Source organism: Centropristis striata, chromosome 15, assembly GCF_030273125.1.
Source record: "Centropristis striata isolate RG_2023a ecotype Rhode Island chromosome 15, C.striata_1.0, whole genome shotgun sequence".
Classification (NCBI taxonomy): Eukaryota; Metazoa; Chordata; class Actinopteri; order Perciformes; family Serranidae; genus Centropristis; species Centropristis striata.
Window position 1 is genome coordinate 28775641 of NC_081531.1, and position 15839 is coordinate 28791479.

Genomic DNA, 15839 nt, shown 5'->3' on the forward strand with positions numbered 1-15839 from the left:
ATTGCCCAGCTCTGATGTAACACAATGGTGATTGGGCTTGTGGACCACTGATGAACACCCTTGTATTTGCAATATTAGGCAGAGAGAACCTAATGCAACAGAGCCAATCTGTAACTCACTATCATGCAACTTACTGTTTCTGGTTTCTGTTTGTGTTGCAATTAAACAATTACTATGACTGAACAAACAAAGAAAAGAGAGATGACTATAGACGATGAAGTGAAAGGAAATCTTGAAACATGCTGTTAACGGCTATAGGTGCTGCCAAAGGAGGAAAAAAAATAAAACAAAAAGTCTTTGATAACTTTATGACTTTTGAAAGTTATATCAGGCAATGAAACAATATGGAAAAAAATTATAAATTTTGGACTAAAAAATCCCAATACGATATTCTTTCATTATAAGTAGTGATATTAAGTGCTGTGCCAAGGCTTTGGAAGCATCTGCTGTGAATTTTTCCATAAAGCACGTATTGGGGCTTGTATTGTCTGAGATCAATGATGTCATTAATGACTGCCCGTCCATACCATGTGACTGGTTTAGGAGTTGTTCAGCTCTTTCTTTCCAGCTGTCACTTTTCAGTTTTAAAACACTTTATTACCTCTGCTGCACCATTATTATATTATGATTCAAACACTGACCAAAATGAATGATTTACTGATTACTCAAAACATTTACAGTTTATTATACAGTTTTTAGGATCATTATTTTCTCACCATAAATTGGCACTATATTAATATGAATAGATAACATGGATTCTTTTTTTTACCCCATTATTGACAGTCAAAAATACAGTATATCACAGCTCACATGCAGTGGTGGAATGTAACCAAGTACATTTACTCAAGTACTGAACTTAAGTACAGTTATGAGGTACTTGTACTTTACTTGAGTATTTCCATTTTATGTAACTTTATACTACTACTTCATTACATATTAGAGGCAAATATTGTACTTTTTACTCCACTACATTTAGCTGACAACTTTAGGCACTTTTCAGGTCGAGATTTAACATAAAATACATGATCAATTTTATGTGATTAGATTTTTTAGTTAAAGTTAAAATGAGCCCTTTCTTGAGAAAGTTAAAATGTGCTTATATAAATGCATCAATAATAATAATAATCTAATATTTGAAATTCTAGAACAATCTGAGTGGGTCCATTCTGCATAACAAGTACTTTTACTTTTGATACTTTAAGTACATTTTTATGCTGATACTTTTGTACTTTTACTGAAGTAAGTTTTGAATGCAGGACTTTTACTTGTAGTGGAGTAATTCTGCAGTGTGGAATTAGTACTTTTACTTAAGTAAGGGATCTGAATACTTTTTCACCACAGCTCACATTGTTGAGATGCTGTTCTATGTCTGCCTGTGTTACACTCTCTGGCCAGCAGGGGGAGGTAGTGTGCACATGAAGCTTTGAGTAATAAGGTAATAACCCCTAATGCCGACCAATAGATCTTTTTTCAAAACCGACATTATGACATGTCACGCTTAATGGAACTCAGATATTGTTAATGTTATTAATTTCACCATTGCTTTTTCTGTCTTTGAGTATGTTCTTACTAATACAGTGTGTTGCATCTGTAACCTTTGTGTTTTCTGTTTCAGGTGTTTGACAGCACAGGCTCCTTCTTATCTTACATCAACACCTCAGCAGACCCGCTGTACGGCCCACAGGGCCTCGCCCTCACCTCAGATGGACATGTGGCTGTGGCCGACTCTGGAAACCACTGCTTTAAAGTTTACAGATATCTGCAGTAGGCAGAGGGAGGACATCACTGACACAACCCCTGCTGAGGCAGTTAACGTCACATACTGCTCGGGAACATAGAGCTGCAACGTCCAGCACACTTTACATTGGCCTCAAGTTCCACAAAGGAATTTCCTTTTTTTCATACATTAGAAAATCTAATATTCAGAGCTTAAGACAAAGAAATGTGAGAAAAATGTTCACATGAAAATCATCCAAAATTCAAGTGGAATTAAAATGTTTTTAAAGACCGAAAAAAATACCCAAAGAGACAAATTTCCCAAGGAACCAAGGGATAAAAATAAAGATAGATGCTTTTTTTAATCTATTTTCTATCTTAATTAAATTAAAGTGTTTTTACCAAAATCCCCTGAGGGAACATGTAGGACTGAAACTAATCAATTAATAATTTGGTCAAAATATCAGACAGTAGTAAAACATTTCTCCATCCCATTTCGAAAGTTCAAAGTGATGTCTTTAAATGTCTTGTTTTGTTAGTCTGACACCCAAAGATACATAATTTAATATGTTAAACGGAAAAAAAGCTAAAGGCTAAAAATATCATTTTTTCCCATTTTTGCATGAACAATTTCTTTATCAATTAATTGACTATCAAAATAGCTGTAAATAGTTGCAGCTCTAGAAAAATGAACTGGAGATTAACTTTTGGAACGAGGCGTTGCAGCTGTGTGTCCTCAACAGTAGATAGCCCGCCAGAAGTTGGTGATACACTGCAATTTTTTGGGCAGATGGGCAACACTCCTCATAGCAACTTAGCTACTTAGCAACCAGCAAACAAAGCGAGACACATAAGCATAAAGTGTACCAACTGTTTCCTGATGATGCTTTGGGATTGAAATAACAATGCTCAGGCCTTTCCTCGAACACTGTCGCATGTTGGTGTGCTCCAAAAAATTCCCCTGTCGTCACTGCCTTCGATTTCTCACCAGTAAACACAACAGAACACACGCAGACTGGAATGTGATGTTTAAAAGGAATTGTTTCTTATTCTCATTTTGCACCTTATCACAAAATCCCTGCACAGGAATATAGATTTTTGTTTTTTTCTGAAGTCATAAGATGAGTTGACCTACAACTAAGCCCGTCACGATAATTACAATACCGACTTATCGTATGATATATGGGCATGACCATGATCATTTTGGCCGACTGTTGTGTTTACATGCAGGTTTGTTTACTTAATAATATCACCAACACTTCAGCCAACATGATGTTTGACAAACAGCAGGTTTTACTGACTATTATAAGACCTGGGCGCATTGTTTATGCCAATATGTTGTCAATAACAAAAATAGTTATCGTGACAGGCCTACCCATAGTATATGCTTCTTTTTATTTGGCACCCAAAGACAAGCAGTAAGAAGCACAACTCTTAATAGAATTACATTGTCTTTGAACATCTAGCTATTCTTTTCTTTTCTTAACCAAAACAAACCATATCTGACCCCTAGTTCTCACACTTTTGTGTATTCAAATCTACAACCTAATGTAGTTGTACATACGGTATGCATATTAAGGTGTACATATGGATTTGATGTCCATGTTATTTCACTATATAGCCTACTTATTACAGCACTTAATGAATCAAACACTGGAGCATATACTAATACAGTAGAAGGTCATGCCAAGTAGTAGTCAACTGAATGACAAGCTTCAGTGGAACAAAGTTGTATACACATTACTTGCTGTATTTTTTTCAACTGACTTAATTTATTTTTTCTTTTCTTTTCTACATAATTTGTTCTACAAATTATTTTTCTAATTGGTGCATTTGAACAGTCTCCTCTTTGCCAAACATCTTCGTACATAAGCCTTGTAACTTGTAGCACTGAAAGCCGCTCTCTCTCCCTCTCTCTCCCTTTCGTCTCTTCCCAGAGCTCACATCCAGTTAAACAGTAACTTTTCCTTCTGCCAAAACGTATCGTTGTAAGTTGTTGTTAAACATTGCACAAAATACAAATATTATAAGAGTTATATATAGTTTGCAAGAGTAATATATGCCTCTGTGTATAGTTATCATTTAACATAATCAGAAAGTGTACTGTATATTACAATCACATTCTTGTTGTAGCTGACAAGCACTTTTATCATTTTCCAGTATTTGTATTAATTTGCTTGGTTGTTCAGTGTTTTTGAAGGTTTTCTGTGTGGCTCCCTGAGGAACACAACACCAGCTAAAACCACAACATTTTCACCTGTATTTTATGAATAAACTGTCTGTCCCTGATAATTGATCTATGATCCATTCTGTCTTTCCATCTGCATTTCCCATTTAATGCAAAATTCTCTGTAATGACAGATTTTGTTGACTTTCCTCAACCATGAATCAGACCCCTTTGTTCCTTTGGTTTTATTTTTATGTTGCCTATGTTGCCTGTCACCTGTAAGTGTCACTGACCCACTCATGTCTGTGTTAAATAAAGGAAGCACATATAAATGAAACAGTACATCAACCATCATGTGTAGCCTACTGTATACTACAAGAGGCCAGTCTTACAATAACTAATCACTACATTTATGTAACCATGGCAAATGTATGATTGTAAATATTAAAGAATTACACTATGTACTGTGGTGAAATTAGTATTTTGTAATAAGCCTTCAGTTAATTAATGCATTCATTTTTTACATAAAGGTTAGAAAGATATGTTTACATCTTTTATTTGTCATATTAGAAAAACAGCATGTCCGCACATGAATAATAATAATAATACATGGATGACAACCCAGTTCAAAGGCCAAACCTGTGAACAGTGGCCACACGGAAATGAAAGTCACCCAGTCGTCTACTGACGAGCCATACCAAGTACCCACTCACCAGAGGAGGGGCTCGCTGCAACATTAAGCTGGTAGAACCTGGAAAATGTGGAGTGGGATGACCAAGTGGTTGCAGCACATATGGTAGCCATAGAGGCTCCTCGCCATAAAGCCCATGAGGCAGCCGCACCATAAGTCGAGTGTGCCCCGAACCCGGATGGAGTAGGAACACTCAAAAATATAAAGGTCTGCTGAATCGCATCCACAACCCAGTGCGACAGGCCTCGACTTCAACAGGGGCCTGCCCAAGCTGCCGGAGTTAAAGCAAATAAAGAGCTGATCAGTCGTTCTGATGGCCTGCGTGTGCTGGATGTACTCTGTCAGAGCCCTGACAGGACACAGCATACACCTGCTGCTGATCGATCAAAGCGCTTTACACTACACACTACGCTCATTCACACATTCATACTGGAGGCCGCACCTACCAGGGCACACTGGTGCCACCATTGGGTTGAATCACACCAATGAACGCAGCATCGGGAGCAATTTGGGGTTCAGTATCTTGCTCAAGGATACTTCGACATGTAGCTACCATGGTTGGGAATCGAACCACCAACCTTCCGGTGACTGGATGAAAGCTCTACCAACTGAGCCACAGCCTGGAGTAAGGTCGTAGGAGCAGGTTGGAGAACGGGGACTCAACCGAACAGGTAGAAAAACTTGACGTTAGCAAATCAATCAAATCAAATCAAAATTACTTTATTCATCCCCAAGGGGAAATTCAGTTAGTCTGGTAGAGTCTCTGTTAGAATGAGGCAGCCTGATGGCTGTAGGAGAGAAGGATCTTTTGAATCTCTCTGTCCTGCAACGGAGAGAGAGTCCCAGTCCACTGCTGTTTTTTGGTCCATAAACATTTTGTGTAGCGGATGATCCGGGTATTTCAGGATGGCCTGGAACATCTTGACAGGTCATCTCTCCACCACCTCCTCCAGTGTGTCCAACCTGACTCCAACCACAGAACCAGCTCTTTTGACCAGTCTGTCCAACCACCTTGCACCTCTGTGTCTGATGCTGCCTGCCCAGCAGACTGCAGCATAAAACAACACACTACCACCACAGACTGATAAAACATCTGCAGCATCTGAACTACAGATGTCAAGAGATCTGAGCTTCCTTAAGAAAAAGAGGAGGCTCTGCCCCTTTTTGTAGAGAGCGTCAGTGTTTAGGGACCAGTCCAACTTATTATCCAGGTATACACCTAGATACTTATAACTTGGCACCACCTCCATGTCCACCCCACATAAATTCACTGGCAGAAGAGGGGCTTGAACCTGCTGAAATCTATGATAATTTCCTTAGTCTTTGAGGTGTTCAGTAGGAGATAGTTCTTGTGACTCCAGCCACTGAAGGCTTTTATCAGATCCCTATATTCAGATTCCTGTCCATTCACAATAGCAGTGTCATCGGAGTACTTGTGGATGTGGCAGGACTCAGAGTTGTATTTGAAGTCCCGTGTGTACAGTGTGAACAGGAATGGAGCCAGAACAGTGCCTTGTGGAGCCCCTGTACTGCTCATTAATGTCCCAGAAACACAGTTCCCCAACCTGACATACTGTGGTCTTCCTGTCAGGTAATCTGTGATCCAGGAGATGAAGGAAAGATCCACTCCCATCTCTGTGAGCTTGTTTTTAAATATGTTGGCTTTGCTTGCGTACTACAAGCAATACGCCGGTAAAGGATGTCAGCCACTGTAACTGCTTCTCTCTCTGTTACTGGCAGGTTGGAGAAGCGTGTTCTTGCCCGCTGTTAGCTGACTTTATGTCTGCACTCAGCATGGGTGTATTAACCCACAAGCCCTGAGCAATACGCTAATGCTGGGAACACAGCCACCAGGACCGGAGGAGATGGACAGGGAGAAACACCTCGACAGGGCTGTAACTTCATCACTGCTAGCTGACTTTCGTCTGTGCTAGCATCCAACCGCACGTGTTAGCTCGCGCACCGCAAGCACCACCAAAGGATGTCAGCCACCGTAACCGGGAAAATGGGAGCAGCAATCCAGGCCTGAAGACAGACGCCCTATTTGCCGATTTGTTATGGTAAGTGGATACAATGCTGCTCCCCATAATCTCTCTAGAATTCAAATTTTCCAAGATTGTCACACACACACTGCACCCTGACTCAGGTGGAGATTAAACAATCACTGATTGCATGCCGACACAGGTATATATAGGTAGGCCTATCTGTGGGGCATGGCCCCGGTGTGTCTGAAAATACTGCCTTGCGCGCTCGAAATGAAATTCGAACGTGCAAGGCAGTATGAGTATGCCCAGTCTAGAGAACCGCCATAGTACTGTGTGTTGTTGATCGTATAACGTGTGGAAAGACTCATGCTGACAAGGAGAGATCGCAAAAAATATGCATATGGAAAATGGAATGGAATGGAAAGATGCAAAAAATATATCTAAGCTATCCAAGCAGGCTTTGAACCCCCTTCACAAGTGCTGTAAGGCAACATTGCCAAACACTACACTACCACATACTTTCATGGAAGAGTATAGCTTTTCCAAGAGTACCAACAACAAACAAAAAACCCTGTACTATACTGTTGAAAAAAGTAAAAGAAAAGAAAAAACAACTCATAGTGCGATAACACAGTTTGTTGATAATGGTAATTGTATAGTTTGTCCAAAAAAGTACAAAAAAGACCATAAAATAGGATATCCAAAATAATTATAATTTGACTATTAACATAAAACTAAACACGTACACATTTAGGCTAACGTGTATGCGTAAAACATTTTTGTAACTGTAGAAATATTTTGTGTTTGTATAAAAAAAAATTGATACAGAAATATTTTCAACAGTGAGGTTTCACAAAATCTAAAATATGGACACAATTGTGTTAAAAAAAACAACATTTTTGCATGAACCATTTGCCTGCCTGACATTTTTGAAACAATTAAAACTTTAGGCCAACCTGAGCAAAAAGATAGTACCTCTGAATTACCACCGGATGTCACCCTACACCACCAGGTGTTATAGATGTGCAGGGAAAAGTAAAAACCATAGGTAGAAACACTGTTAAACTTAATTTAATGTCATTTACAGACTATGATTGCATCAGTAGCTCCAGTTCATTAACCATTTATCTGTTTTTGAATCCACTGCTGTATAGAATCAGGAGGGCGGTTCGAATATTTGGGTAATCAATTTTGTATGAAGTTAATTAAATTGTGTGTGAATATGTAGTATAGCACATCTGAATATGTCTGTGCACAAATGCTAGATTCCTTTCATATGTAGGGGTGCATTTTCACTGTGTAAAATAAAGAATATCTTGTATCTGCCATTGCATCCTTTCAATACTTTTGTCAAAGTCCACCTTCCTTCATTAGGTCTTGGTACTTTAATCTTCAGCAGGTTGAGCATTTACTGCTTCCCCATAATGATGTTGCATGTATGCATCCATGTCACAATTCTGTACCAACCAGGTAAGTTATCAGCATTGATGTAACAAAAAAAATCAAAACAATACGTTGATTAAGAAAAAATGTTTTATTTGTGAACATTTCATTATTTGGATAAGGTAATATCAAAATGCATATGGCAAGGAAAGGGACCAATAATTAGACTTTAGAAAAAAATGTATATGGTCATATACATATAATTCAGAAACTTAACAAAAACAACAAAGAACAGGATAAAGTCTTGGAGTCCACTCTAATGTAAGATGTCTTGATTGAATTACAAACAAGGCTAAGAAATGGCTGTCATTTTTACCAAACATTTTTAGCCATTAAGCCAAATAATACACTGCAGATAAGAGGGAAAGCAGTGATGAATACAGACCACAGGGCAAATAAGCACTGAAGCACATCTAGTAACCAACTGAAATGAAAATGGAAGGTAATTACGGACTCTTAAGAAATCAGAAAAGGTGGCTAAAATGGGTCCAACACACTCAAATCACCAACCAAATTTCACTAAAGATTCAAAGGTGGGAGTAACACTGGAAGGATAGAAGAGCAAAAAAAAGCATATTTTAATATTTAATAACAGCAGCAATTAAACACAAAACAATTCAGTGGTTAAAGCCTGAACATACAATATATGAACTGAGAATGAATGGGAAAATGCATCATGCACCATGCAAAACCTGAGACTCCAAAACAACATTTATAAAAAATAAAAAGGTGGTGCTTGTTAAGCCCAGTTACAGTAGCACAGTGGGCATTAGGCCTGGTCATAGCTGAATGAGTGCACTGAACAGCTGACGGCAGTGTTTAGAGGGATATTGCTGCACTTGCATGGCCATCCCAAGAGTGCAGAGGAGTGTTACAGCCATCAGCTATGCTACCAATACAAAAAGAAACCAGATCAATTTAATGTCTCCTGACCTGCTGCCCATTGGCCCTAAATGAAATGGGTTTTTACCCCAACAGCCTTATTGAGTACTTTAACAAGGAAAAAACTAACCATGCACCCAAGGGGCACAGTGTGGAATTGAGGTATTGAAAACGAATGCATACATTACAGTTTACAATGTCAAGCAGCTTTATATTGTGGTTAAGAAGCTGTTGGATACTTTGGTTAATTGTGCACAGATGCTGCCAGTCAAGAAACTCCTGGAGCTTGTTGTCTAACAGGATACAGTTTGTCCTAACAAGCTGTGATACAGCAGGATTATGATGCTTTTCCTCATTCAAATACCTGTAAAAGTAATTAAGTAAACAGTGCACAGGTTTGCAGATAACGCCCTTTTGGTTTGTTGACCAACAAATCATTTGGTCCTCCACAAACCAATGTTTGTTCACGGGGTGTTTACTTCAACCTTATGGCAACAAATAGAGAATACACATTTTTTATTAGATGTTTTATTGACCTTGATGCTGGAAGGCAACAGAGACGACACTGAATCATGTAAAGCAACAATACAACAAGTGGTTCACTCAACATTATCCCATTTCTAATGGATTTATTGCAAGCTAAAAATATTCATACAAGTGTCTGCCAAAAAAAGCTCAGCAGGATCACAAGCGTATATAAAACTACGTCCCTAACATCCATGGAGACACAGTAGCCGAACAGTTACCATAGCAACAAAAACAACTCCAGTAAGGCTGCTCTTCAGCTTTTAACCAGAAATAAAAATGTTTGGTGCCCTTTAAATGCTGCTTATAATGCTGGAAGACATCTCTGTGTTTTCACAGAGGTCAGCTGTTGGTTTGCAGAAGGTATCATTAGTTACAGTGTTAGATAGAGAGACATGAGCACAAAGCAAACGCTACTGAAGCTGCAGGAATCAAGAAACTATGTAGTTATAGCAAAGTGTGTGATTTAATAAATAAATACATGTCCCCCTATTGCAGGCTTAACTTTATGGTTGCAGAGAAGATATTGAACTAGAAGATCTAAGGAATTCAAATGGGATCAACCCCAAAATTGTTAATTTTCTTTTCTTCTTTTCTTATACACCTTAATAGATTTAATAAAGTTATTTCTATTAGATATTTATGACCAGAAAAACTTGACACAGTGTTGCCTCTCAAATTAATCTTCCCCAGCGTCTCCAGCTTTCACAATGTAGCATTTATTGATGACCTGCTATCTCCTCCTAAAAATCCACAAATCCCAATGCTCAATAAAAGGGGGCCTAATAGCTCACTACAGCTGGCAAAGAAAATCCCATTTATTTACATTCCAGCGAAAATATAAGAAATATTAAAAAAAGAAAAAGAAATGAGCAGCCAAAACACTTTAAACAGATCATATCATAATGGATAAAGAGAGATTTTAGTTAATGTTTTAAAAGTTATCTGACAAATGTTCCTTATAAGGATACACTTCTGTTCTGCAGAAATACTTGTTAAAAAAAAAAAAAAAGGCTGTGGAGTCGTGCAGCCACCTGTTGCCATCTTCACTTGTAGAGTTATATTTCTGACTTGATTTTGAGATTCTGCAATTTGTGCTTTTACTTCTCATAAGTCCTTGTTTCACTGGCTACTTCTGTCACATTTTTTCTTAAATAAAAATAGTGATAATTTTACGCATCAAATAGGATTTGAAGGTCGAATATGTAGGATTAAGGGAGCTTTATTAGCCGAAATGTTATAATATAATATAATATTCATTAGATAAATTATTTGTGTAAAACCACCTCAAACACAGAATTGTTGTGTTTTCGTTAGCTTAGAATGAGCTCTTCATATCTACACAGGGAGAGGGTCCTCTTCAGTCCTCTTCCACAGAGTCCTCCATGTTGCACCACCACATTCATACAGTTGCCCCAAAGGCACAAATCAAACACCATCTCTAGATTAATGTTTTTGCATTTTTCACGTTACCTGAAGGCCACCTACACGCTGAGTGAGTGGAGTCGTGTTCAGTTATTTGCAGTCTGCAATCTCACCACTAGATGTCACAAAATCCTACAAACTGCTCCTTAAGGATAAGATAAGAAAACGCACAAATATATGAGCAAGTAAGCATTAACCCGGAAAAAGCAAATACTGTCAGAAGAACACATTTTTGGTGACACTTTAGCATTTTCTTTTTTGTTAAATTTTTAGACATACTAAACTATTAGAATTATCAACATACTCTACAGAGGGGTTTTGGGGGGATTTTTTGAATAAATTATACTATAATCGTTTGGATTTTTTTATTTTTTTTTTATTTTTTTTATTTTTTTTTTTGGGGGGGGGGGGGGGCATTTTTGGACAAACTACATTATGACCATTATTAAATATTATATACATATATTCTCCATTCCATTCTTAAACTTTTTTAAGACGTTTTTTGGATAAAGGAAATAAGGACTTTTTTTATTTTATTTTTGGACATACTATTATATGGTATAATATATAGTTTTTTTCATATATATTTTTGGACATATTTCACTATAACAATGATCTATGTACTATGGGTATTATTTTTGTATTTTTTTTGTGTCATTTTTTGGACAAACTACAATGACTGGTTTTTGACATTTTTGGACATGCTATACTATAGCTCTTTTTCTATTATTGGACCTGTTTTTAAAAAAATAGTTTTTACATACTATAATTTGACCAGGGGCATAAGTGGGGCAATATTTTTTTTCATTTTTAGCCTATCTCAAGAACACAACTGCACCTTTTGTGACTCCATTTTCAGGACTATATTTTGCCCTGATGGCACACAGACTCAGACTCACAAAGAAAAAAACAGACACCAGACAACTTGTAACAATTTCTGCTTCACAAAGCATAACTCACAAAAGGTTTGGCTCCTTCTTGCAGCAACATCAATTTCTCCAGTATTACATCATAAAAACTGTGGTCCACATATTCCAACATTTGTTGGACACTTGTACTGTCCACAAAACAAGAAAACTCCAAGGAGACACAGTAATCGTGCTCTCACTAATAATGGCATGCGAGATAATTATAAGTGACAATCTAATTGGTCACCTGATGACTCCTAAGCTACTTCCAGCTGCTCTGAGACTCATATGAGGCTCAGTATACGGTTCATTTTTTAATCTACTGAGTCACCATTTTAATACAGGTCTGAGTTAAGCACAAATAATAATATTATTAACAAAAATAATAAGTTTATTTTTATGGCACATTTCAAAAAAGACATCACAGGGATCTTCACAAAATAGCAAAACAACAGAACTCAAATGCAGACATGAAGCTCAAAACATAAAAGACACTGAAAACACCAAATGGGTTGTCCAAAGATCTTAACTCCAATGGGAGAGAGTTCCAGAGCTACATCCTCAAAAGCACAGTTTTCTTTTGTCTTGAGCCCGGAGCAAGGAACAACCAACAGACTGTGATCAGGGGACCTCAGAGACCTGCTGCTGATGTATGAGCTGCAGTAGCTCTTTAATGTAGCCAGGCGCCTGACCACACAGGCTTCTAAATTTGATGGGAAGCCAGTGTGAAGAAATCGAAATGAGACTAACTTTTTGGAAGACTTGGTCGAACCTTGGCAGCAACATTTTGGACCACTTATAGGAAAATGAACAGTGTTTTGCAAAGGCATGAGTGCAAAAATTTCAGTTGTTAAAATGGGTGGAAATAAACACATGAATAAGCATTTCTGACTCAGTTGGGGGCATGTTGCAACCAGCTGTATCTCAGCTGGTTGTTACAGGAACAAACCAAACAATTAACATGCTGGTCAAGGCTCAAAGTGTGGTCAATAGAAACACCTAGAATACAGAGGGCGAAGGCCTCCAACTTTCTATTTCAGTCACGGAAACACATTCATGTTCAGTTTTGTTGATACTGTCGTAGAAATGTTTTTTTGATTATATATTTTGGCAGCAAGGTTATAGTTTGTGATGGTGTTGTATTACGCTGAATTATATTATGACCACAAGGAGAGATAAAATGACTACAAAGAGATGAAAAGACAAAAGAAAAAACAAAACAACTACAAAGAGACAGAAAGAAAGACATAAAATGACTATAAATAGACAAAAAGACAACAAAAGACGATAAACAAAGTATGTGTGTTTTGTTCCTATGTTGGAGGGACAGTGGGGTATTTTGCATTTCTGTCACCAAAAGCTGAATATTTGAAACTAAAGTGGCCACATAGTGTATATTAAACATACTGTACACTGGTTTCCTGATGCTCATTTGCCCTCAGTGTTAAAGGAGGTCTGAGGTGCTGTCCTTGGTGCTGAACGACATTGACTGAAATATGGAAAATGAAAAGTGACATTGTTGGAGCTGACTGGCCCGTGACAGACATATCTGCTAATTTGAACACATTGGAGAATGTGAGAGTGAGTGTGAGTGGGACCCGTCAGTATCATGGGTTATACTGAGCAGCACCTCCTCCTCTCATAAGATACGAACACATGCATCACAATCTGCTACCATAAGTGGAGATCAATAGTAATTTTCATTTAAAATATCACATTTGTGTTTCCTTAATATTCTTACACTCATTTAATCTGATTAATGAGTTTGAATATATCTCAAAAGGTCGATTGCTTGACATTAATGAGGGGTCAAGAGGAGAGATTACTTATAAATGATGATATTTGGAATGAACAGAGTATGGTAAGTGACTGAAGTAAGTTTCATCGTGGCTAATTTCAAACTAAACCCTCTTTAGAGGAACAGAAGATTCCACTGTGCTGCTCCTCCTCATGGTGTTTCTCCCCCGACGCTTTCTGTCCTGCAGATCTCAGTTTAATCTCTTTTATTTCCCTCCAAGGTTTGCCATAATCATCGCTTCAGGTGGGTAATCTACAGCCTCCATTCCACGATTATTACAGGCAATCATCTTCCAATAAAAACTAAATTAATTTTATCCAAATGAAAGCTATATTTTTAGCTTTGGTAGCAGCGTGGCTCCAGGGATAGCAATGTCGTTCTGTCAGTCTGTGGTTTAACACTTCCAGAGTCAACAACGAGTGAATGCGTATGGATACAGACATGCATCTCACCCAGAGGATTCATCCTAATGATGGTGGTGATTACCATCAGGACGAATTTAATACTTGTTTAATGACAGAATATGTCGTTTGAAAGGACAGTAAACGGAGCATGTGAATATGCTACACATCGCATGTTAAATGTGAGCATTAATTAATAAAATCAATGGAAGTCTAGCCAAATATGACAATACATCAAAACCTTTTTCATTAATGTAATGTCTTATATTGTAAAATTGGAGATTTCAATGTGTTTTGTGACTGTAAAGCAGGTCTAGATGGCGTATTAATACTGTGTAAGTAATAAAATGCTCAATCCACAGAGAAATACATGCAGCCTGTATACAGAAACTGTGCATTTAAATGAGCCACCAGGACTTCTGTAAGGTTGTGATGTCACAACTATACTATACAACCCTGCTTCCAAAACAAAACAATGTAATGTGTGCAATGATATGCAATGATTTCTTTTACAGCACACATCCACTCACAGAACACAGACAAAGTGTTCAAACTGGGAAACTGCAAAACAATCATTCTTATTTTTTTTTCACAGTTTACAGAGCTTCCCATTTTTTTGGAATTAGAGTTGTATATATGTAGAAAGTGCTGCTACAGTGTCATCAAAGTCATTAGCCAGCTGCAATGACGGTGCAGAGACACTAAGGGCGCAGATGCAGAAGACCCATTAACACTGACCAATTAGAGCAGGCTGGGCTTTTCTGGCTGACGAAGCTTTTCAGATAGAGAGTGAATACAGGTATGTTCTGATCGCTGGTTTTTAAACTTTAAAGCATTTAAACACATTATGAACCTGAAAAACAGCATAATGTGTCAACTAAAAAAGGGTAATCTGAGATGTAATATTGTACCACCATTAATGCAGGGGACTCGTATGACACAGGTTTTTTTTTTTTAAAGAAGTAGAATAAAGAAGAATCTGTGCAGCAAAGGCTGTGAATCCTGACTTTTGGCTCCTTACTATAAAAAAAACGGAATCACACAATTTCCGTCGTGCAAATCAATCCTATCTTTCTTTAGACCTTCACTGTCAGTTATAAATGCACTTCCATTTAAATTCCATGTCAACAGATTATAATGCAGGTATCTCTCTCAGATATTTGAAGTCAAACTCAAGCAAAAAGTCCATACAGCCACTTTGGTCGTTTGTTCCCACCCTCTAATACCGTTGGCAGATCAGCATGACCTCATGCTTAAACGTACCGGTTAACATGGTTAATGTTGTGAAATTATTGCACTTTGATGAGGTTTCGGCAACAAATTTACTTGGTTAGGTTTAAGTAGATTGTGTATGATTGTTATGTTACTTCAGATACATACTATGTTGTCATGGTTACATCACAGGATTATTGTTCAGACTTTAGAAAGCAGTGCCAGAGCTTCAGAGAATACAGCTGTTCACTGTTTTTTTCCCTTCTTGTTTTATAGGCTGAGTGGTACTCCTCGTGATGCTCTAACCTTTATGTTTAAAATTGGTGGCTTTTTCTCTGGCACCATCCTGAGGCCAACCTTTACATCTTATTGCACCCCACTAGTGGTAAAGATGGGAATGGCAAAGTTGTCTAACCTGTGCAGAAATCTTGCTTGCAGGCGTTTAAGGAACAATATGGATTGGGGCTTCTATAGCTGCTATAGACTTTTCTCTGAAGTCAAGTTTAGTTTGGTTTGTTTTCTCCCAATAATAGATCCTGCTCCTAACTTCTACCTGTTATATAACCCTTATCTCAGGGTTAAATTCACAATATGTGTGTTTTTATCTACATCCTTGTGTATACAGACAACACCAAAAACCACCAACCCACAGCAGACCTACATATAGCAACATCTGAGAGTCTTGG

General features: G+C 37.8%; 1 protein-coding gene across 2 annotated transcripts in view; it reads left to right on the forward strand.

The window, feature by feature from the left end:
• trim3b (tripartite motif containing 3b) overlaps positions 1–1835 on the forward strand; it is a 35301-nt gene extending 33466 nt beyond the window's left edge. For both annotated transcript variants that reach the window (XM_059351559.1, XM_059351560.1), the window contains one exon: positions 1616–1835. In XM_059351559.1, coding sequence (XP_059207542.1) covers positions 1616–1768 — 153 coding nt within the window. In that variant the 3' untranslated portion in view covers positions 1769–1835. The remainder of the gene's footprint in view (positions 1–1615) is intronic.
• The last annotated feature ends 14004 nt before the right edge of the window (positions 1836–15839 follow it).